Source organism: Bufo bufo, chromosome 3, assembly GCF_905171765.1.
Source record: "Bufo bufo chromosome 3, aBufBuf1.1, whole genome shotgun sequence".
Lineage (NCBI taxonomy): Eukaryota > Metazoa > Chordata > Amphibia > Anura > Bufonidae > Bufo > Bufo bufo.
The window spans coordinates 695887343-695912433 of NC_053391.1; the positions used below are offsets into that span (position 1 = coordinate 695887343).

Sequence of the window (25091 nt, forward strand, 5' to 3'; positions counted from 1 at the left end):
AGTCGTTATAAAATGGTCCGATTCCGACTCCAAAACTATATAATAAATTGGTCCAGTTACGTAGTTCAATGCAGTAGGTGCTGAATATATTTTTATAAGAATTTGGGAAAATGATGAAATGTCCTATAAATGTCCGTTCTATTCCTGATCTAAGGATCTAGGCTTTCAGTTGAGATGAATGTCACACGACCCTCAGCAGTAGAACGTCTTAGACCTGCCTCTTCCTCTCCTCCTCCGTGTCACAGGCCGTCTGTGGGGAGGAGGAAAAGACAGAAGCAACAGGAAGCACGAGGATCAGGAGTGAGCCGAGGTGGCCATGAGAAGACACTGATTCTGGACGTTCCTCACTGTTGGAGGTGAGGGGCTCATGGAGCTGCTGCTTGTCTGTGTTCTTTACAGGCGGCAACTTCAGAGGAATATTGTTTTTATGCTTCTGACTTTCTTATAATGGTCAGAGTCCCAGAGACTTTGTTTTCCTCCTCAGACCCCCTGCCACCTTCTCTAATCCTCCTACAGAAACCTTTGCAGATAGGGTCTCTCAGCCATCTTATCTAATATGACCACACAGTGCCTTTAGCTGCTTTCTTCCCCCTCCTCGGTCCACATGGCTCTGTCATCTTTTGTCTTCTTCTGTCCTCCTAGCAGAGCTCCTGCTGCTTTGTGTCCCTCCCTGTCCCATAGCTCTTGCACAGGGACCTGCCACCATGCACAAAGCTCATGCCCCCTGCACCCCCACATAGACCCGTCCGCTTTGTCCTGTCCTCTGCCCCATACAGAGCCCCCACTCACTTGCCCCATTCCTTCTCATCACTTACAGCAACAGTTTGGCTTCTTTTTCTGGTAGGAAAAACTAAATTAAACCTACTATATTTTTGTATTTTTAAGGAGAAGCCTCAAAAACTGTAAGACTGAACATTCAGGAGGGCTTTATTCTTATTTATCTTCTTCTGAATTACCGTGTGAATGAATGACAGTCTTCCATTGTGAGGCTTGTGATCAAATGTAGACCCCTCACTATTGTTGGGAAAAGTCTCACCTTTCTTTGGACGTAGTAGACAACGAGCGGCTTCATTTATACATTCTGGGGATGAAGCTTTGCATTTTCTCAATGGCGACAAGTTCCATGTTTGTTATTCACAGATTGTATGCTCCTTTAGTATCAGTGAAGTATCTGAGGTGAGATGATGGTCTACTGAGGACCATTCAAGTCCAGAGTCTTCTCTTTTTTCTCGTCTTTGTGTTGGTGAATGTTCGTCATTAACTGTCATATGGGACTGAGAACAAAAAATTGGAAAGTAAAAAAGTGCTTGTGAGTCACATCCGACTCTGGAGTGTGTACCCCTTGTTCTTCCTGCACGCAAGGGAGGAGAAGAGACCCTAAGGACCGTGTTGAGGTCTCTCATAAAATTCTTCAGTGTCTTTTGTAACGGTTTTGCTTTTTTTATTCACCTTCTCTTGTGTCTTTTTGTAAAAATGTTTTACTTCTTATATTACAACTTTATGTCTGCTCTAAAGTATTCATAGCGTTTCTTATCGTGTCCGACTCCCAGAGAACAGTGGGCGCTCTTCACGCACTAACCCAGTACAGAGGGAACTTTGTGGAGGAGTTTAATGACTAGAGACTTTTGTCTAACTTCATTCCACCACTTGGTTTCCTTACTTTACCATGGAGAATAAAAAGATCGGGCCTGTTGAAATCCAACTGCCTAACTCTGCACTACTCTGACATCTGGTGTTGAGGGAGAATCAGGAGTCTCCGTATACAGAAACTAGTCGGCTGGTCGGATGACATGTATGTCATGTGCATAATCGGCTTATGATTACTTTATCACAGGAGTTGGTGACTAAATAGCATATTATGATCATCAATATATGTCTGCTTCATTGTATGTTAGGAGTAGTAGTCCTTTATAATCAGTAACTCTATACTTCATGTAAGATCTTCTTCCTAATGGGATTTTATCCTCAATCCTGCTGGTTTTTCCTCAGGTTCCTTTAGTACAGGACTGACAGATAAGGTCTTCTTTGTAAGATGATGGTCTGTTCCGTCAATGACCGACCAAGGATGGAGAAGGACAGAAGCCACATGGCTGAAGTGATAATAGACCTCACCCTTGAGATCATCTCCTTGATAACTGGAGAGGTGAGAGTCTCACATGACATCACTCTTATCTCTAGTAATAAACCAGGTAAATGTCTGGAAAGGTGGAGGCTTCTTAGAATCTCTGTAGTGATCGGCGTCTCCCCATACACAGGATTACACAGTAGTGAAGAAGTCGTCTGCTGAGTGTGTGACACCTCGTGCGTCAGGAGGACGGAGCAGGACCCAGAGCCTCATCACCGAGCCTCCACCTCATTCACTGATACATGAGCAGAAGATCCTAGAACTTACCAACAGGATCACTGACCTGCTGAGCGGAGAGGTGAGCGCTGCTGGGAATGCTGGGACATTGTACAATAACGCCAAGGGAGGTGTCTGGTAATGACTGTATCATTGTGTTGTCAGGTTCCTGTAAGGTGTCAGGATGTCGTTGTCTATTTCTCCATGGAGGAGTGGAAGTATTTAGAAGGACACAAGGATCTGTACAAGGACGTCATGATGGACAGTCACCAGCCCCTCACATCACCAGGTAAGATGAGATCTTCTTGATTATAGAGAAGACACCAGGTTTGGGGGTCACCCAGACTCACCCGTCATCTGATCATCACATATAGACAATGTATTCAGTCTCTGTGTATATTTTCTATAGATGGATCCAGTCAGGGAAGTCCACCAGAGAGATGTCCCAGTCCTCTGTATTCCCAGGACTGTCCAGAGGAGAAGCAGAATGTCCCAGTCGATCATCAGGACGTCATGATGGAGAATCCCCAGCCTCTGACATCACTGGGTAAGAAGGAACCTTCCTGATTGTAGAGGAGAGACCAGGTTTAGGGGTCACCTAGAGTCACCCCTCATCTGATCATCACATATAGACAATAGGGGCCTTTTATGATCAGATATATCTGTTCAAGATTGTGGTGCAAAAATTATTTGTGCGACTTTTCCCCACTCAAAAGTGAGAGTGGCGGGGAATGGGACGAGTCGGTATGCCCGTCTCATTTATAATTCTCTACGCCTGTTTTAGGCATAGAAAATGGTCTAAGTTTAAGCCAGCAAGAAAGCTGTCTTACATTTAGACCGACGGTGGATGTGCCAGAGTAATGTAGAGACCAACGCCTCTACATAACTTCAGCGGATCCACCGCCAGCGCACGGGGTTATTAAGACCAGCGTCTAAAACGCCGTTCTTAATAAATGACCCCCAATGTATTTACTACTCTAACACTGTGTTTCCTAAGACACATGAAGATACAAATCTTGGTCAAGTGTAGAATCCAACCACAAATTTTCCACGTGGTCTGTCACAACAGTAAAACAGACAAATCACCAGGTCCAGATGGCACTGACATTTGTAGGAGTCCGCAATCTCACCTCTCCACCACCATTACTGATTTACATATTTTTTTCCTATAACGATCAGTGGTGGAAGGGGAGCTGGGACCTCTTTAATATTAGGACTGTGTAATGATTGGACACTGGCGCTAGAGCTCTTCAATACACGACTGCAGCAAAATGAAAGTCAGTGACCCAGCATTTTTCTAAGGAGATCTGTCATTAGTGTACACTGCCCAGCAGCAAAAACTAATTTCCTTTATGGTGTACAGTATTTAAGGACTGGCACAGGGCAAGTGTGGTGCCAATATTCACAAAGTAAGTCTGGAAGCTGTAGGCCTGGAATCTGAACTGTATGATGGGGGAAATAATTAAAGGTCGTCGTGTATCTGGACTTTTCAAAGGCGTTTAATGCAGTGCGACATAAAGGTTGGTACATAATATGAGAATGCAAGGACTGGGGGAAAACGTGTGCATTAGAGATGAGCGAATCAATTTGTCTCATCGAGCAGAGTTCTACACCTGCAATGGGGTGTCCCCAAAGCTGAAAATGCTCCCCCCGACACTAGGTTGACAGGGCCGGACATCTTGGTTGGCCACGAAAATCTGGCACTTGTGCAGCTGCTCGGAGTAGAGGAGCAAGAGAGGCTCTGCTTCCTATTCCAGAGCACTGAATCTTCATGCGCAGCTACCCAGATGTGTGTAAACTGGGATAGTAACTCAGTGAGAGGAAACAGAGGGTGGTTAATATGTATTTTGGGTCACTAGTGGGGTACCACAGGGGGCAGTATTGGAGGGGATCTCAATTACTAGTGGAGTACCACGGGTTCATTTTTGGGAGGAATCACTGTTTCTAGTGGTGTACCACAGGGGTCAGTAATGGAGTGGACCACAGTTATTAGTGGGCCTCCAAAAGGTCCAGTAATGGAGGGGGTCACAGTTATTAGTGGGGTACTATAGTACTGAGGGGATGACCGTTATTAGTGGGGTACCACAGGGGGCAGTATTGGAGGGGGTCACAGTTATTAGTGGGGTACTACAGGGGTCAGTACTTAGGGGATGACAGTTATTAGTGGGGTACCACAGGGGGTATTATTAGAGGGGGATGACAGTTATTAGAGGGGTACCACAGGGGGCATTATTGGAGGGGGATGACAGTTATTAGAGTGGTGCCAAAGGGGGCAATATTGGAGGAGGATGACAGTTATTAGTGGGGTACCACAGGGGGCAGTATTGGAGGGGTTCACAGTTATTAGTTGGGTACCACAGGGGTCAGTATTTTAGGGGATCACAGTTACTGGTGGGGTACCACAGGGGGCAGTATTGGAAGTGGTCACAGGTACTAGTGAGGTACTACATGGGGCAGTATTTTAGGGGGATGACAGTTATTAGTGGGGTACCACAGGGGGCAGTATTGGAGGGGGTCACAGTTATTAGTGGGGTACCACAGGGGTCAGTATTTTAGGGGATCACAGTTACTGGTGGTGTACCACAGGGGGCAGTATTGGAAGTGGTCACAGGTACTAGTGAGGTACCACATGGGGCAGTATTTTAGGGGATCACAGTTACTGGTGGGGTACCACAGGGGGCAGTATTGGAAGTGGTCACAGGTACTAGTGAGGTACCACATGGGGCAGTATTTTAGGGGATCACAGTTACTGGTGGGGTACCACAGGGGGCAGTATTGGAAGTGGTCACAGGTACTAGTGAGGTACCACAGGGGGCAGTAGTAGGCCATTGCCTTGTAAATACATTTACTAATGACCTCCTTGATGTCTTTCAGAGGTCAAATATTAATATCTGAAGATGATACCAGACCCTGTAAAGTAACCAGCTAAGGATGATAATATAATATGACGGGGGAAGCTGGAGCTGTGAGTGGAGAAATGGCAAATGAAGCTCAGTATGAATAAATTTAAGGTCCTAAACTTGGGCCAAAGAAATAAACTTTACACGTTAGCTTTAAAAAGTAAAACACTGGGTAAAATTACCAATTAAAAAGATTTGGAGATATGACAGGGCTGTAACCCCCAGGCAGCTGCTGCCAAGGCAAATAAATGCAATGTTCATGAGATGCATCATTTTAGATAGAAGACCATGACATATTTTAGTGAAGGCAGTATTAGTAGAATACAGACTGTAGGTGGCCACACAGCTGGTGAGCTGAGCTTGAATGTGGTGTTCATAAAGTTTGGGAATATGGAACAATCTGGAGAAAGGGTATGAGTCTCTTTTTGGCACCCATAACATGATTGATTCATGACACATACGGACATCATAGATAAGAGTTCTTCACATTGGACGCCTCTGTATCAGCTGGCATGGAAAGCCCTTTTGTAAACGCTCCACCCATTACAGTAGACTCAAGCATATATTACATCGATTTATCCTCAATGGTTGCCGTGTCGTTTACCCTGAAATGGTCACTGGAGGGTTGACATCTGGAGGGTTGTGACTTTCCTTACCAATTTCTACAGTCTCATCTTGACATGTTGACTGTATTTAATGTCATTCTAATTATAGGTATTTTTTACACCGAAACGATAAAATATCAATTATTTTGTTTTTGTTTTTTTGGTTTCTTTTCTAGGTGAAGACAGTACGAGAGACTCTCATGAACATCTCCCGTTACTTCCCTGTAATGAAGTAGAAGGTATTCCATCACAGAAAGTGGGCACAATTTTTGAATGCTCAGAACCTGGGAAACAATTCAACCAGGAATCTAATATTTCCGTACAAGAGCAAATTCACCAAGATAAAAGAAGATGTTCATGTTCTGAATGTGGAATTTTTTTTTCTACAAAAGCAGATCTTGAAAGACATCAAAGACTTCACACAGGGAAGAAGCCATATACATGCCCTAAATGTGATAAGGGTTTTAATTGTAGTTCACTTCTTAAGGCACATCTAAGAATTCACACAGGGGAGAAGCCATATATATGTCCTGAATGTGATGAGGGTTTTATTAATAAATCAGATTTTAAAGGACATCTAAAAGTTCACATAGGAGAGAGGCCATTCTCTTGCTCGGAATGTTGGAAATGTTTTATTATGAAATCACATGTTAGGGCTCATCTAAGAATTCACACAGGGGAGAAGCCATATACATGTCCTGAATGTGAGAAGTGTTTTACTACTCAGTCAGATCTTGCTAGACATCAAAGAAGTCACACTGGGGAGAAGAAACATTTATGCTTGGAATGTGGAAAATGGTTTAATCATGAAGAATATCTTGTGAAACATCTAAGAAGTTACACAGGGGAAAAGCGATTTTCATGTCCTGAATGTAGGAAATGTTTTCGTATGAAATCACATCTTACGGATCATCTAAGAATTCACACAGGGGAGAGGCCATTCTCTTGCTCAGAATGCTGGAAATGTTTTAGTACGAAATCACATCTTAGGGCTCATCTAAGAATTCACACAGGGGAGAAGCCATTTTCTTGTCCTGAATGTAAGAAATGTTTTACAACTCAATCAGAGCTTACTAGACATCAGAGAAGCCACACAGGGGAGAAGCTATATTCTTGCCCTGAATGTGAGAAACGTTTTACAACTCAATCGCATCTTACTAGACATCAGAGAAGCCACACTGGGGAGAAGAAAAATGTATGTGTGGAATGTGGAAAATGCTTTAGCCGTAAAGATTCTCTTGATAAACATCAGAGAAGCCACACAGAGGAGAAGCTATTTTCGTGTCCTGAATGTGGGAAATGTTTTACAACTCAATCAGATCTTACTAGACATCAGAGAATCCACACAGGGGAGAAGCTATATTCGTGTCCTGAATGTGGGAAATGTTTTAGTAAGAAATCAAATCTTACAAGTCATCTACAAATTCACACAAGGAAGTAATAGTTAATTATTGAGAGGCATCAGAGAGTTCCTACAAGAGAGAAGGCATTTTCAGGTTCAGATTGTAGGAAATGTTTATCCGGAAATCGGGCTTCATAAAAGTCACACAGAGGAGAAGCCTTTTTAATGATCAGATTGTAGGAATGTGGTGGGTGTGGATCTCCATTGTAGGACCTGCTGCTTCAGGATGTCTTCTAACATAAAACCTAAATTCCTGGCTACAATACAGAAAACCATTACTGCTTAACACAGAGAGATCCTGGACAAGTTCCCAGTGATGGTTACTGTCTGCTAATGGCTGGAATCATCATCGATATCTGTCCCTGAAACGGAAAACTCCAATATGTGGAACATCAAGGGTTAATTTTGCGGCAATAAGAATGGTTTTCCTCAGTAAAATATCGCTGCATTTATATAAGGAACATTAGTATCCATAACTATGTGACCCCTGTTATCAAATATGATTATCAGCGATTACTGCAACCTGATTCACTTTCATGGAACTGTAGTCTTCTCTTCTCGGCAGAACTGCTTTACTTCAGACACGGTTGTAGGTCTTCCTACTTAAACTTTTAATTTCAGATTGGGAAGAGACTAGAAACAAAACTCTAGAACCTTTTATACGTCCATTTTACCATGGCTCTGGAACACAACGAATCCAAAGTGAGGGTCATGTGTGAAATTGTAATGGGACATTCTCCCACAAGTGGCTGACCTGACAAAATGGGAGTGTGGACAACAATATTTCTTAGAATTCCAGTCAATGAAATTGAATATTATCTGAGGTCAGTGTGTGTGACTCCTCAATAAGGAAGTCACTGAAGTCAAATGGACTTCATTGTCTGGTATCAAAGACTGGGTAAAATCCAGGTTATTCTAAAGAGGAACTCTATGCCAACACAGGATCCATTGGGTCTGGACAAAAGGAAATCCACCCAGTAGAGATGATGTAGTAGGAACTTAGATGAGCTGCACATGCATTAAACTCTGAAATTCGAAATGTTGGTGTTTGGATTTGATATTGCTGAAAAAGGTGGTGCCAATGGGGGAGAAATGTGGGACAACAGTCTGATATAGCTTTAATAGATGTAAGAGTTGACCAATAAAAAAAATAATCTTAAAAAACTTCTGTTCATTGACTGCATAGTGCATGCACAGAAGAGAATCTGTCCAGGGACAGCACAGAAAGTGCACTTTAGATGCAGCAGCAGAGGAGTGCAGGTATCATATAGTCCATAGATGGGAACCCAAGGACCTATTGCTGCATCCCTTGTGTAATATATAATGTTTGTCACACAACATTTAGAATATGTTGCCATCAGTGGGAGTGGAACCACTGTGTCAACCAACAGGCTTGACTTGGAGTTAAACCTATGGGTGTTACCCTAACAATCCCCTGGATTCCAAGGATCTGGACTTCGCTGCAGGGGAGCCTCTGGGCCGCTACCTCCTGGCGTAAAACTGGTGTCGTTGACTGCTGACCTACAGGGGTCAGAGACACCAGTTTAGAGCACCGAGGGGTCAGACAAAACATGTAGTCAGTTATAGGACAAGGGCAGGCAAAGTACATGCAGATCCGTGAAACAGGTCCGAGGTCAGGGCTGGCAGTACAGGGTCACAATCCGGTAAACAGGTAGAGGTCGGTACAGGCAGACAACAGGAACTAACACCTTAGCTAGCAAGCTAGGAACCTTCTTGCTCAATGAGACAAACAGCACACCGTATATAGCAGCAGCACACAGAGCCAAGGAGAATGTTAACCTTTTCTGCAAAAATGGGTGAGGTTAAATGAAGAGACACCAGATGAGTAGAGTGGCACCTATGTCTACCCAAAATAGTAGGACAAAGGCGGACATGGGCTGCTGGCGTAACAGAATAGAAGCAGCTGTGAAGTATTTTCACAAACTGGTCAACCCCTTTAATCATTTCTCATTGTGCTTAAATTAAAGCGTTCCCCATGACTACAAAATGAATTCCTTCCTTTAAGGATAGGCCATTAATGTCAGATTAGCGGGTAAGGGGGCAGGTGACTCTTGATACCCCTGCTGTTCAGTGTCGCCAGGTATTGCTCTCTAGTTTTGGTAATGGCTGGTGTTATAGCTCAGTCCCGTTCACTTTACTATACCACCAGACAATCACCATTATTACAAGTACAGAACTAAGGGCGCGGTCTTAGTGCTCATGTACACGACCATGATCGGCCCGTGTGTCGCCCGCATCTCCTGTGCCAACCGTGGCTCCCCGATCCAAACTGACTGCATCCTAGTGATTTCTGATAGTTTTTATCCGATCACGCGGGGCTATTGCACTGTACTCCTATGATGTGAGTACACGGAAATAGCCCCGCAATCAGACTGTCATAGATTACCAGTATGGGTCAGGAGAGCCGCGGTCGGCACAGGATATGTGGCCGACGAAACCATGTGATTTCCTGCACCGATCATGGTTGTGTACGTGAGCTCTAGTAGGAGATCATTTTCCACCTCTGATCATGGACCCTGTGGATTCCTCAAAATGTTTGAAGACTTGAGAGCCTGGGAGTAATTATCCCTGGAAGTAAGTGCTCAGTGTAGCATGGAACGTACAAACCCCAGGAGCCGGAACACTACTTCTGTGACTTACCTCGTGGACTGATCACTATTCATTCTTCTGAATCTTGTCTCCTAAGATGGTTTGTGAAATCCGTCAAATCCGATACACAGAAAAGATTGTCTGTATCCCTGATGCAGGTTCCTTCTGTTTTGGTCGGAGAGGCTCATAAGGTTGCATTATCTCCTCTATAATGACCGTCCAGATATCTTCAGATGGCATCGGGTTTATATATCATAAGTGATGATACATGGGCAATGTAGTTACAAAAACAGAGGCCAGAAGAGGTGACAGCTGCTCTTTACTGTGCTATCACCAAAAAGTCCCTTCATAATGAAATTATCATACTTTATATTCTCTACTACAGGGCTGTGTTTATTCTGCCAGTTACAAAATGGCTACTAAAGAAAATGTTTGAGGGTCTCCATCTTTGCTGAACCCTCTCAGAATATATGATTTAGCAGGTGACTGATCCATTATGTGACCTGCGGAGCTGCCCTAAATCTGCAGCTGAAGCTTAGACTCATTCACTTCAAAGTTAAGGCCCTATTCACACATCAGTGATTTCCATCAGTGATTGTGAGCCCAAACCAGGAGTGGAGATACACAGAGATCATGTATAATGGAATGGTCTCCACCTGTTCAGTGCTTAGACCCGCACTTGGTTTTTGGCTGATTATAACTTAAGGAACATTTACTGTGTGAATTGAATAAGCCCTAAAAGTTACAATAAATGGCACAAAGAAACCCTAAAAAAGAAAATGGTTTACCTTATTGCTCACTAGGGAATGTACACATTCCACCTCCAGGAGCTTTGAGGACATCCCATTCTAAACCCATAGGCATTAATATGGAGTTGCCCCTTCCCCTTCTCTCTTCAGGGAAGGCTTTCTACAAGATTTCAGAGTCTGTCTGTGGAAATGTTTTGCCCATTCATCCAGAAGAGCATTTGTGAGGTCAGACACTGTTGGACAAGAAGGCCTGGCTTGCAGTCTTCATTCTAGATCAGCCCAAAGGTGTTGGATGGGGTTGAGGTCAGGACCGTGTACGGCCGGTCAAGTTCTTCCGCATCTAACTCACCTAGCCATGCTTATGGAGCTTCCTGTGGGCGCTGGGGCACAGTCACAGAGGAACAGAAAAGAGAGTTTCCCGAGCTGTTGCCACAAAGTTGAAAGCACACACTTGTCCAAAAATGTCTTGGCCTTGTTAAGCATTAAGAGTTCCCTTCACTGGAAGAGTTGAGGTTGACCTCTTAAAAAAACAAAACAAAACCTAAGCATTATCCATTATCCCTCCTCCACCAAACTATACAGCTGGCACAATGGAGTCAGGCAAGTAACGTTCTCCTGTCATTATCCAGAATCCATTAGATTAGCAGAAAGAGAAGCATGATTTGTCACTCCACAGAAGACATGTCCACTGCTCCAGAGTCCAGTGATGGCGTGCTTTACACCACTTCTTCCAAAGCTGACCATTGTGCTTGGTGATGTAAGGCTAGTTTCACACTCGCGCTATGCATCCAGCAGGACGTTCTGGAACAGAATTCGTTGTTAGAATGAGAGGAAGAAGGAACACAAAGGACTTCCTCTTGATAAGTTGGTCCTGACAAGCCACCACCTGCAACCGCCTCTGGTTTGCTATTGAAGAATTTTCTCCCTGTCCAATAACGCAGAGGACCTGCTCCAGGACGTCAGGTTGTAGTTCTGAAAAAATCTTTAAATGAGCTTTCACCCAGGGAACTGTGTCTATCACTCACATCTTCAGGTCCAAGGTTGGTATAAAAGATCTGACCATGATGTCGTAAACCTGGAAAAGGAGGTCAGACTCCCTGAGATTTCAAATCCTTTCGGGAAATCACAATCTTTTTGGAACAAACTCCAGAAACTGTATAGTAGTTGGATCAAGAACTGCTTTCCTCCATCCGAGGTCCTGGAGGAACTGTTACTGCCACGTGTTGCCTGGTCTCTACCACAATCGGATAATCATCTAATGTACAATTTGTTTCTCCTGAAGTCTTAAGCTGGGCATATACATTAGACAGAAGTTGGTTGAAGGTTGAACAAGCAATCATCTGGAGAACGTTAATTTCATACACATTTCAGTCCATACTGGTTGTTCCGGTTGTTCTATAAGTTCGATGAAATTGGGCGATGGATGGAAGATATTCTTTCAAAGATATTTTTTTCACGAACAAACTCCAACTTTCCAATTATCGGTTGAAAACAATAAACACCGCCGACGTCTTTTCAACAACAATGGCCATCTGTATCAAGCCTACATCTCCGAAACGGCTCCCAGGTTAGCAACAACTGTTGTCTATTCCCACCACTAATGGGGTTGTTAACTCTTTCAATGTGAAAGAAGGTGAAATAATTGCGTTGGCCATCATGCATGTCCATAAAAAGTGTTAGGAAACACCTGAGGCACTAGCTTGGTTCTTGTTCATGGAGCTGCTGTGTTCAGCAATGTGGAACACGTAGGACCTCGTCTGTATTTTATGGATTTTGATGTTCTCTAATAAAGCCAAGAATTTTTTAGAAGATGGATTCCTTTCTCTTCCTTATATTTGTATAATCATTCCCACCGGTTTCAGAGGCATGGCTCCCGCAGCTTCACTGAGCGGCTCTTCCTAGTGCCTACCCCCGGTGCTTGGAGCATCACTGACCTGTGATTGATGCTTTTCTGACATCACTAACAAGTGTCTCCTGAGACATCATCTGTGGTGTCCGCGCCGCGGGGGAGTACGGTGTGACAGGCTTAGCTCTCCGCGCCGCCCCCTACTGCAAGTTTACACAATCCAGTTCATTGCCGTCAGCGCCTCGCGCCTCTTTCTGCACATGAATCGGATCCTCTCCCCAGGAGTGCAACTAGAGAGGGCTGAGCCCCACAGGAAATGTTTGAATATCCCCCCCTTCCTGGTAACTTCCTCACAACCTCCCTCCCGCCGCTAAGGAAGACGGCCCAAAATAACCCCCACCCACTCAATAGTGATGCCTAATTAGTGCCCCCAAACATTAGTGCTCCCCCTTACTGCCCTCACACAGTAGTGTTCCCCCTTACTGCCCTCACACAGTAGTGCTCCCCCTTACTGCCCTCACACAGTAGTGCTCCCCCTTACTGCCCTCACACAGTAGTGCTCCCCCTTACTGCCCTCACACGGTAGTGTTCCCCCTTACTGCCCTCACACAGTAGTGTTCCCCCTTACTGCCCTCACACAGTAGTGTTCCCCCTTACTGCCCTCACACAGTAGTGTTCCCCCTTACTGCCCTCACACAGTAGTGTTCCCCCTTACTGCCCTCACACAGTAGTGTTCCCCCTTACTGCCCTCACACAGTAGTGCTCCCCCTTACTGCCCTCACACAGTAGTGCTCCCCCTTACTGCCCTCACACAGTAGTGCTCCCCCTTACTGCCCTCACACTGTAGTGCTCCCCCTTACTGCCCTCACACAGTAGTGCTCCCCCTTACTGCCCTCACACAGTAGTGTTCCCCCTTACTGCCCTCACACAGTAGTGCTCCCCCTTACTGCCCTCACACAGTAGTGCTCCCCCTTACTGCCCTCACACAGTAGTGCTCCCCCTTACTGCCCTCACACGGTAGTGCTCCCCTTTACTCCATAGCTAAAGGACCTGCGATGACATCATAGTCATGTGATTTTTTTCAGCAGTGGAGGTAGGACCTGTGATGAGGTCACCGTCATGTGACCAGTGCAGAAAGAGGCAGCGCTCAGCAGTGGAGACCTGGGATGCCATGGAATGAATGTGAGTGCCAGAGAAATGCTGGGAGATGTGGTTCTCCCCATTATACCTCCTCCCTGCTTAGTGGGAGGGAAATATGTTATTTAACTGGGACTGTATGTTAGAGGGGCTGAAGGGAGGGGAGGGGTGTCAGTTACATAGGACTGTATGTTATAGAAGATTGGAGGGAGATGTTATTTATATGGGACTATGTGTTGGAGGGGGTGAAGGAGCGGATTTAAGTTATTTACATGGGACTGTATGTTATAGAGAACTGTAAGGAAGAGAAGTTATTTACATGGGACTGGAGGGAGTGGACTTGTGTTATTTACATGGGACTGCATGGTATAAAAGACTGAAGGGAGAGGAGTGAAGTTATTTACATGGGACTGTATGTTATAGAGAACTGTAAGAAAAATAAGTTATTTACATGGGACTGGAGGGAGAGGACTGGTGGTATTTACATGGGACTGCATGGTATAAAAGACTGAAGGGAGAGGAGTGAAGTTATTTACATGGGACTTCATGGTATAGAAGACTGTAAGGAAGATAGGTTATTTACATGGGACTGTATCATATAGAAGACTGGTGGGAGACGACTGGTGTTGTTTACATGGGACTGCATGGTATAGAAGACTGGAGGGAGAGGATTTCGCATTATAATTTATGGGGGCACTGCAGAGATGATTATAACTCCGGGGGGTACGGCAGGAGGTATTATAATTACAGGGGGCACTGCAGGGAACATTATAAATACTGTGGGCAGTGGTGGAGGGCATTACTACTACTGAGGGCTCTATAGAAGTGCCCTATAGATTATAGAGGTGCCCTATAGGGAGGCCTTATTAGTACTGGGGGCACTGTAGGGAGCCTTATTACCACTGGGGATACTATTTGGGGGAGGCTCCCGCCTGGCAGTGAGCCCGGGGATGTCACTGGCACTAATGGACATGCTTTAGCCTGTAAAATGGCTAGGGCAGCGCTACAGCCCCCCATCAGTGCCGCTCTGTGTTGGGCCCATGTTCATATGCGCTGCATTATAGAGAAAGAAAATGAATATTTGAATATATGCAAATGATCCTCTAGGAGCAACGGGGGCGTTACCATTACACCTAGAGGCTCTGCTGTCTCTACTCTGACAGGGCCATGTTAAAGTGCAGAGGGCGTGGCAGTTACAGAGAGGGTGGAGCCTCTAGGTGTAATGGTAAGGCCCCCGTTTGTATATAATAAAACCTCACGTTTCTCAGCAGTGCGGACACAGAAGAACATGGGACCCACACAGACGCCTTCAGCTGCCGAGCGCACGCTGAACAGGTCAGTCCTTTAATTGTCCCAGTGTATGAGGGATTCCTGAGGGATAGCTGAAGGCCTAGGGGGCATTTTACCATCAGCTATGGACTGCATTGGGGGAGGAAGCTGGCACTAAAGTGCCTCGGGCAGCATCAAATCTAACCATGGCCCCGGCTCCACAGCAGTAGCAGGATGTAGTGTCACCCATCACACTGCCGGTCTGTGTATGAGGAGGAGCGGCCGGGAACCTGCTGTGCTCCTCCTCCTACGTGTGACACTACATCCTGCTACTGCTGCGGAGCGCCAGCGGCTGAACTGTGATCAGGAGGAGCTAGGGGAGGATATAACTTCCTGTGAAGGGGGCACATATCTGGACATTACTACTGTGAGGGGGCACATATCTGACCATTACTACTGTGAGGGGGCACATATCTGACCATTACTACTGTGAGGGGGCACATATCTGACCATTACTACTGTGAGGGGGCACATATCTGACCATTACTACTGTGAGGGGGGCACATAGCTGACCATTACTACTGTGAGGGGGGCACATATCTGACCATTACTACTGTGAGGGGGCACATATCTGACCATTACTACTGTGAGGGGGCACATATCTGACCATTACTACTGTGAGGGGGCAAGTATCTGGACATAACTACTGTGAGGGGGCACATATCTGACCATTAATACTGTGAGGAGGCACATATCCAGTGGCATACCTACCATATAGGCAGACCACGCAGCTGCTATGGGGCCCGTGAGAAAGAGGGGCCCGAAGTGGAGGAGAGGCCCCGCACCCTAATTGCTTTTGTTTATCTTTCTAAAGCTAAAGGACCTTTGATGATGTCATCAGAGGTCCTGTAAGGGAACTGCACAGTGTAAAGTGTAGTTCCCAGGTTAGTACAGTGCATCTGCCAGGACCTGTGATGACATCATCACAGGTCCTTCAACCCCTAACAGCAAGTATTAGACGTTCACAAGCAGCTCTGCATTAATCCATACAGACTGGTGCGCGGAGGTCCTCCACTTTTCATCATTTACCCCCCCTCCATGCCCTGTTTTTACTCATTGCTCACTCATGTACCTGACACACACACACAGTGACCACTACCTCATGTACCTCACACACACAGTGACCACTACCTCATGTACCTCACACACACAGTGACCATAATGTATAACTGACCACATATTTCTGTAAACACTGCATCTACAGTATTATACCTTCTATGTCTCACATCAATGCACTGCTCTGTGTGTGTGTGTGTATATATACATATATATATACATACACACACTGCATATATTACACAGTATTATACATGCAATATGTACAGATATATAGTATATACAGCAGTGTACTGATATGTGAGGTACAAGGTATAATAGATGCAGTGGGTACAGATGTATAGTATATACAGCAGTGTGCTGATATATGAGGTACGAGGTATAATAGATGCAGTGTACAGATATATAGTATATACAGCGGTGTACTGATCTGTGAGGTACGAGGTATAATAGATGCAGTGTGTACAGGTATATAGTATATACAGCAGTGTACTGATATGTGAGGTACGAGGTATAATAGATGCAGTGTGTACAGGTATATAGTATATACAGCAGTGTACTGATATGTGAGGTACAAGGTATAATAGATGCAGTGTGTACAGATATATAGTATATACAGCAGTGTACTGATATGTGAGGTACGAGGTATAATAGATGCAGTGTGTACAGATATATAGTGTATACAGCAGTGTACTGATATGTGAGGTACGAGGTATAATAGATGCAGTGTGTACAGATATATAGTATATACAGCAGTATACTGATATGTGAGGTACGAGGTATAATAGATGCAGTGTGTACAGATATATAGTATATACAGCAGTGTACTGATATGTGAGGTACGAGGTATAATAGATGCAGTGTGTACAGATATATAGTATATACAGCAGTATACTGATATGTGAGGTACGAGGTATAATAGATGCAGTGTGTACAGATATATAGTATATACAGCAGTGTACGGATATGTGAGGTACGAGGTATAATAGATGCAGTGTGTACAGGTATATAGTATATACAGCGGTGTACTGATATGTGAGGTACGAGGTGTCAATACACTGCTGTATTTACCGGATCCGGGGCGGTTGGGACATATGTTCTTGAAGAAATTGTGAGAGAAAATGTAAAATCTCAGGTTTTCTTATGGAAACCTGGCAGAAATCAGTCTGAAAGCAGGTGACCTTTCTTATGGTTGGCAGCACCCAGGCACCTGTGGTAATGGTGGCCACCGGGCACCTACAGGAGGCAGACGAGGCCCTCCTTCTTGTCGCTCTTTTTTCGGATGAGATCCACAGCAGCACCAACGTGGAGGACCTACGAGACAGGACCGGTGGTGTCAACGTAAAACATGGACACCGGACATTTATCAAACTGGTGTAAAGTAGAATGGTCCTAGTTGCCCATAGCAACCAATCAGATTCCTTCTTTCATTTTCCAAAGGAGATGAAAAAAAGGTGGAATCTGATTGGTTGCTATGGGCAACTAGGCCAGTTCTCTGCAGTTATCTCTGTGTGCTCTGCTCCCCCCTGCTGTTATGTCTGTGCTCTACTCCCCCCCCTGCTGTTATCTCTGTGCTCTACTCCCCCCCTGCTGTTATCTCTGTGCTCTACTCCCCCCTGCTGTTATCTCTGTGCTCTGCTCCCCCCTGCTGTTATCTCTGTGCTCTACTCCCCCCCTGCTGTTATCTCTGTGCTCTACTCCCCCCCCTGCTGTTATCTCTGTGCTCTACTCCCCCCTGCTGTTATCTCTGTGCTCTGCTCCCCCCTGCTGTTATCTCTGTGCTCTACTCCCCTCCTGCTGTTATCTCTGTGCTCTGCTCCCCTCCTGCAGTTATCTCTGTGCTCTGCTCCCCCCTGCTGTTATCTCTGTGCTCTGCTCCCCCCTGCTGTTATCTCTGTGCTCTGCTCCCCTCCTGCTGTTATCTCTGTGCTCTGCTCCCCCCCTGCTGTTATCTCTGTGCTCTGCTCCCCCCTGCTGTTATCTCTGTGCTCTGCTCCCCTCCTGCAGTTATCTCTGTGCTCTGCTCCCCCCTGCTGTTATCTCTGTGCTCTGCTCCCCCCTGCTGTTATCTCTGTGCTCTGCTCCCCCCTGCTGTTATCTCTGTGCTCTGCTCCCCTCCTGCTGTTATCTCTGTGCTCTGCTCCCCCCCTGCTGTTATCTCTGTGCTCTGCTCCCCCCCCTGCTGTTATCTCTGTGCTCTACTCCCCCCCTGCTGTTATCTCTGTGCTCTACTCCCCCCTGCTGTTATCTCTGTGCTCTGCTCCCCTCCTGCAGTTATCTCTGTGCTCTGCTCCCCTCCTGCTGTTATCTCTGTGCTCTGCTCCCCCCTGCTGTTATCTCTGTGCTCTGCTCCCCCCTGCAGTTATCTCTGTGCTCTGCTCCCCTCCTGCAGTTATCTCTGTGCTCTGCTCCCCTCCTGCAGTTATCTCTGTGCTCTGCTCCCCTCCTGCAGTTATCTCTGTGCTCTGCTCCCTCCTGCAGTTATCTCTGTGCTCTGCTCCCCTCCTGCTGTTATCTCTGTGCTCTACTCCCCCCTGCTGTTATCTCTGTGCTCTGCTCCCCTCCTGCTGTTATCTCTGTGCTCTGCTCCCTCCTGCTGTTATCTCTGTGCTCTGCTCCCCCCTGCTGTTATCTCTGTGCTCTGCTCCCCTCCTGCAGTTATCTCTGTGCTCTGCTCCCCCCTGCTGTTATCTCTGTGCTCTGCTCCCTCCTGCTGTTATCTCTGTGCTCTGCTCCCCCCTGCAGTTATCTCTGTGCTCTGCTCCCCTCCTGCAGTTATCTATGTGCTCTGCTCCCCTCCTGCTGTTATCTCTGTGCTCTGCTCCCCTCCTGCAGTTATCTCTGTGCTCTGCTCCCCTCCTGCTGTCATCTCTGTGCTCTGCTCCCCCCCTGCTGTCATCTCTGTGCTCTGCTCCCCTCCTGCTGTTATCTCTGTGCTCTGCTCCCCCCTGCTGTTATCTCTGTGCTCTGCTCCCCCCCTGCTGTTATCTCTGTGCTCTGCTCCCTCCTGCTGTTATCTCTGTGCTCTGCTCCCCCCCTGCTGTTATCTCTGTGCTCTGCTCCCCTCCTGCAGTTATCTCTGTGCTCTGCTCCCCTCCTGCTGTTATCTCTGTGCTCTGCTCCCCCCCTGCAGTTATCTCTGTGCTCTGCTCCCCCCCTGCAGTTATCTCTGTGCTCTGCTCCCCCCCTGCAGTTATCTCTGTGCTCTGCTCCCCCCCTGCTGTTATCTCTGTGCTCTGCTCCCCTCCTGCTGTTATCTCTGTGCTCTACTCCCCCCCTGCTGTTATCTCTGTGCTCTACTCCCCCCTGCTGTTATCTCTGTGCTCTGCTCCCCCCTGCTGTTATCTCTGTGCTCTACTCCCCCCCTGCTGTTATCTCTGTGCTCTACTCCCCCCCTGCTGTTATCTCTGTGCTCTACTCCCCCCTGCTGTTATCTCTGTGCTCTGCTCCCCCCTGCTGTTATCTCTGTGCTCTACTCCCCCCTGCTGTTATCTCTGTGCTCTGCTCCCCTCCTGCTGTTATCTCTGTGCTCTGCTCCCCTCCTGCTGTTATCTCTGTGCTCTGCTCCCCCCTGCTGTTATCTCTGTGCTCTGCTCCCCTCCTGCAGTTATCTCTGTGCTCTGCTCCCCTCCTGCAGTTATCTCTCTGCTCTGCTCCCCCCCTGCTGTCATCTCTGTGCTCTGCTCCCCCCCTGCTGTCATCTCTGTGCTCTGCTCCCCCCCTGCTGTTATCTCTGTGCTCTGCTCCCCTCCTGCTGTTATCTCTGTGCTCTGCTCCCCCCTGCTGTTATCTCTGTGCTCTACTCCCCCCTGCTGTTATCTCTGTGCTCTGCTCCCCTCCTGCTGTTATCTCTGTGCTCTGCTCCCCTCCTGCTGTTATCTCTGTGCTCTGCTCCCCCCTGCTGTTATCTCTGTGCTCTGCTCCCCTCCTGCAGTTATCTCTGTGCTCTGCTCCCCTCCTGCAGTTATCTCTGTGCTCTGCTCCCCCCCTGCTGTCATCTCTGTGCTCTGCTCCCCCCCTGCTGTCATCTCTGTGCTCTGCTCCCCCCCTGCTGTTATCTCTGTGCTCTGCTCCCCTCCTGCTGTTATCTCTGTGCTCTGCTCCCCCCCTGCAGTTATCTCTGTGCTCTGCTCCCCCTTAGTTCTAGAGGTCGGGGTGTCTTTTTTCTAGCTCTGTGTCTTGCAGCTGCTGGAGCCATTTTGTTGTAGCCTTCCCTCTAGTGGCTCTGCTGGAGGGGGAGGGAGGCCGTGTGCTTCCTGCCGAGCAGATCAGGACGTGGGGGAGGATTTCATGGAGCTGCTGCTGCTGCAGGTAAGTGGTTCTGCTCGGCTGCAGGTAAGTGGTTCTGCTCGGCTGCAGGGGCCACTTTCCTTCCTCTGGATGTTTTTCCTCTGTCCACAGACGTCTGCTGACTCTGCTCATGGCTCTGCGGATGGAGGACTGACACCAGATGGGAGTGATTGTTCCCTCTAGAAGGGAGACACTAACGTGGATGAAATATAATTAAAGGGGGGATTTATCAAACTGGTGTAAAGGAAAACAGGTTTAGTTGCCCCTAGCAACCAATCTGCGCCTAGAGCAGCGGTCAGCCGCCTTCGGAACTACAACTTCCAGCATGCACACTTGCTTAGCTGTTCCAGTAACTCCCGTAGACGGACAGGAGGATACTGGGAGTTGTAGTTTCAGGTTGCAGATCCCTGACCTGGAGTCTCTGTGATGGGGAGACCGGTCTGGGAGTAGGCGAGGGCCGTCTCCCTAAAGAAATCAGAGCATCTAACGTGGATGGTGTCACTAAGCCTGGGTCCACGGCACGTTTTTGACCTTTGTGCAACAAATGCGTTGGGGAAAAAACTGATGCAAAAATGTTGTTTGAGATATTTTGAAGAGCGAGAGAAGGAATGGAGCGACCCACCTCAGGTAGACATGGCCACGGCAAAATTATTTAAGTGTACAGCGGTGCCCAGTGAGCGTGGCTCTGAACCGGGTAGATGGCGCCTCTCGTAGATGGGTATTTGCCTGCATCAGCACAAGAAGGTCCTAACCTCCTCAGATGTAGCCAAGAGTCTGAGGTCCTGGCTTCTTCAGATGGAGGAGGATATTGATAGAGGGGTCCTTCATGATGACATTCTAAAATGTAGGTCACGGTCAGATATGTGCCCCCTCACAGTAGTCATGGTCAGATATGTGCCCCCCTCACAGTAGTAATGGTCAGATATGTGCCCCCTCACAGTAGTCATGGTCAGATATGTGCCCCCCTCACAGTAGTAATGGTCAGATATGTGCCCCCTCACAGTAGTAATGGTCAGATATGTGCCCCCTCACAGTAGTCATGGTCAGATATGTGCCCCCCTCACAGTAGTAATGGTCAGATATGTGCCCCCCTCACAGTAGTCATGGTCAGATATGTGCCCCCTCACAGTAGTAATGGTCAGATATGTGCCCCCTCACAGTAGTCCTGGTCAGATATGTGCCCCCTCACAGTAGTCCTGGTCAGATATGTGCCCCCTCACAGTAGTCATGGTCAGATATGTGCCCCCTCACAGTAGTCATGGTCAGATATGTGCCCCCTCACAGTAGTCATGGTCAGATATGTGCCCCCTCACAGTAGTCATGGTCAGATATGTGCCCCCTCACAGTAGTCATGGTCAGATATGTGCCCCCTCACAGTAGTCATGGTCAGATATGTGCCCCCTCACAGTAGTCATGGTCAGATATGTGCCCCCTCACAGTAGTCATGGTCAGATATGTGCCCCCTCACAGTAGTCATGGTCAGATATGTGCCCCCTCACAGTAGTCATGGTCAGATATGTGCCCCCTCACAGTAGTCATGGTCAGATATGTGCCCCCTCACAGTAGTAATGGTCAGATATGGGCCCCCTCACAGTAGTAATGGTCAGATATGTGCCCCCTCACAGTAGTAATGGTCAGATATGTGCTCCCTCACAGTAGTAATGTCCAGATATGTGCCCCTCACAGTAGTAATGGTCAGATATGTGCCCCCTCACAGTAGTAATGGTCAGATATGTGCCCCCTCACAGTTGTTATGGTCAGATATGTGCCCCCTCACAGTTGTTATGGTCAGATATGTGCCCCCTCACAGTAGTAATGGTCAGATATGTGCCCCCTCACAGTAGTCATGGTCAGATATGTGCCCCCTCACAGTAGTCATGGTCAGATATGTGCCCCCTCACAGTAGTCATGGTCAGATATGTGCCCCCTCACTGTAGTCATGGTCAGATATGTGCCCCCTCACAGTAGTAATGGTCAGATATGTGCCCCCTCACAGTAGTAATGGTCAGATATGTGCCCCCTCACAGTAGTAATGGTCAGATATGTGCTCCCTCACATTAGTAATGGTCAGATATGTGCTCCCTCACAGTAGTAATGGTCAGATATGTGCCCCTCACAGTAGTAATGGTCAGATATGTGCTCCCTCACAGTAGTAATGTCCAGATATGTGCCCCTCACAGTAGTAATGGTCAGATATGTGCCCCCTCACAGTAGTAATGGTCAGATATGTGCCCCCTCACAGTAGTAATGTCCAGATATGTGCCCCCTCACAGTAGTAATGGTCAGATATGTGCCCCCTCACAGTAGTAATGGTCAGATATGTGCTCCCTCACAGTAGTAATGTCCAGATATGTGCCCCTCACAGTAGTAATGGTCAGATGTGTGCCCCCTCACAGTAGTAATGGTCAGATATGTGCCCCCTCACAGTAGTAATGTCCAGATATGTGCCCCCTCACAGTAGTAATGGTCAGATATGTGCCCCCTCACAGTAGTAATGGTCAGATATGTGCCCCCTCACAGTAGTAATGTCCAGATATGTGCCCCCTCACAGTAGTAATGGTCAGATATGTGCCCCCTCACAGTAGTAATGGTCAGATATGTGCCCCCTCACAGTAGTAATGGTCAGATATGTGCCCCCTCACAGTAGTAATGGTCAGATATGTGCCCCCTCACAGTAGTAATGGTCAGATATGTGCCCCCTCACAGTAGTAATGGTCAGATATGTGCCCCCTCACAGTAGTCATGGTCAGATATGTGCCCCCTCACAGTAGTAATGGTCAGATATGTGCCCCCTCACAGTAGTAATGGTCAGATATGTGCCCCCTCACAGTAGTAATGGTCAGATATGTGCCCCCTCACAGTAGTAATGGTCAGATATGTGCCCCCTCACAGTAGTAATGGTCAGATATGTGCCCCCTCACAGTAGTAATGGTCAGATATGTGCCCCCTCACAGTAGTAATGGTCAGATATGTGCCCCCTCACAGTAGTCATGGTCAGATATGTGCCCCCTCACAGTAGTCATGGTCAGATATGTGCCCCCTCACAGTAGTAATGTCCAGATATGTGCCCCCTTCACAGGAAGTTATATCCTCCCCCAGCTCCTCCTGATCACAGTTCAGCCGCTGGCACTCCGCAGCAGTAGCAGGATGTAGTGTCACACGTAGGAGGAGGAGCACTACAGGTTCCCGGCCGCTCCTCCTCATACACAGACCGGCAGTGTGATGGGTGACACTACATCCTGCTACTGCTGTGGAGCCAGGGCCATGGTTAGATTTGATGCTGCCCGAGGCACTTTAGTGCCAGCTTTCTCCCCCAATGAAGTCCATAGCTGATGGTAAAATGCTCCTAGGCCTTCAGCTGTCCCTCAGGAATCCCTCATACACTTGGACAATTAAAGGACTGACCTGTTCAGCGTGCGCTCGGCAGCTGAAGGCCTCTGTGTGGGTCCCATGTTCTTCTGTGTCCGCACTGCTGAGAAACGTGAGGTTTTATTATATACAAACGGGGGCGTTACCATTACACCTAGAGGCTCCGCCCTCTCTGTAGCTGCCACGCCCTCTGCACTTTAACATGGCCCTGTCAGAGTAGAGACAGCAGAGCCTCTAGGTGTAATGGTAACGCCCCCGTTGCTCCTAGAGGATCATTTGCATATATTCAAATATTCATTTTTTTTCTCTATAATGCAGCGCATATGAACATGGGCCCAACACAGAGCGGCACTGATGGGGGGCTGTAGCGCTGCCCTAGCCATTTTACAGGCTAAAGCATGTCCATTAGTGCCAGTGACATCCCCGGGCTCACTGCCAGGCGGGAGCCTCCCCCAAATAGTATCCCCAGTACTAATAAGGCTCCCTACAGTGCCCCCAGTACTAATAAGGCCTCCCTATAGGGCACCTCTTATAATCTATAGAGCACTTCTATAGAGCCCTCAGTAGTAGTAATGCCCTCCACCACTGCCCACAGTATTTATAATGTTCCCTGCAGTGCCCCCTGTAATTATAATACCTCCTGCCGTACCCCCCGGAGTTATAATCATCTCTGCAGTGCCCCCATAAATTATAATGCCCATCCTCTCCCTCCAGTCTTCTATACCATGCAGTCCCATGTAAGCAACACCAGTCGTCTCCCACCAGTCTTCTATATGATACAGTCCCATGTAAATAACAACATCTTTCTTACAGTCTTTTATACCATGCAGTCCCATGTAAATAACACCAGTCCTCTCCCTCCAGTCACATGTAAATAACACCAGTCCTCTCCCTCCAGTCCCATGTAAATAACTTCTCTTACTTACAGTTCTCTATAACATACAGTCCCATGTAAATAACTTAAATCCCGTCCTTCACCCCCCTCCAACACATAGTCCCATATAAATAACATCACTGCTTACCCTCTAAAATATCCAGTCCCATGTAAATAACACCAGTCATCTCCCTCCAATCTTCTATAACATACAGTCCTATGTAACCGACACCCTTCCCCTCCCTTCAGCCCCTCTAACATACAGTCCCAGTTAAATAACATATTTCCCTCCCACTAAGCAGGGAGGAGGTATAATGGGGAGAACCACATCTCCCAGCATTTCTCTCGCACTCACATTCATTCCATGGCATCCCAGGTCTCCACTGCTGAGCGCTGCCTCTTTTTGCACTGGTCACATGACGGTGACCTCATCACAGGTCCTACCTCCACTGCTGAAAAGATCACATGACTATGATGTCATCGCAGGTCCTTCAGCTATGGAGTGTAGACACAAACGGGCAGCAGATTCACAGTAAGTGCTAATCAAGCCCCCCCAAAAAAAAAAAACTCTGCCCCCTCCCGA

The 25091-nt window shown here is 47.2% G+C and overlaps 2 protein-coding genes across 7 annotated transcripts in view; one reads left to right on the plus strand and one right to left on the minus strand.

Moving 5' to 3' along the window:
* LOC120996578 overlaps positions 1-25091 on the minus strand; it is a 625207-nt gene that overhangs the window by 205943 nt on the left and 394173 nt on the right. The window lies entirely within an intron of this gene.
* LOC120996580 (zinc finger protein interacting with ribonucleoprotein K-like) overlaps positions 1-25091 on the plus strand; it is a 655167-nt gene that overhangs the window by 86440 nt on the left and 543636 nt on the right. For 2 of the 6 annotated variants that reach the window (XM_040426595.1, XM_040426598.1), the window contains exons 1-3: positions 190-356; positions 1990-2143; positions 2256-2423. The exons of 1 other annotated variant lie outside the window; for it this stretch is intronic. In XM_040426595.1, coding sequence (XP_040282529.1) covers positions 2033-2143; positions 2256-2423 — 279 coding nt within the window. In that variant the 5' untranslated portion in view covers positions 190-356; positions 1990-2032. Of the gene's footprint in view, positions 1-189; positions 357-1986; positions 2144-2255; positions 2424-19758; positions 20287-25091 lie in introns of those variants that run through there. 3 more of the 6 variants (XM_040426596.1, XM_040426597.1, XM_040426594.1) reach the window with 3 other exon arrangements.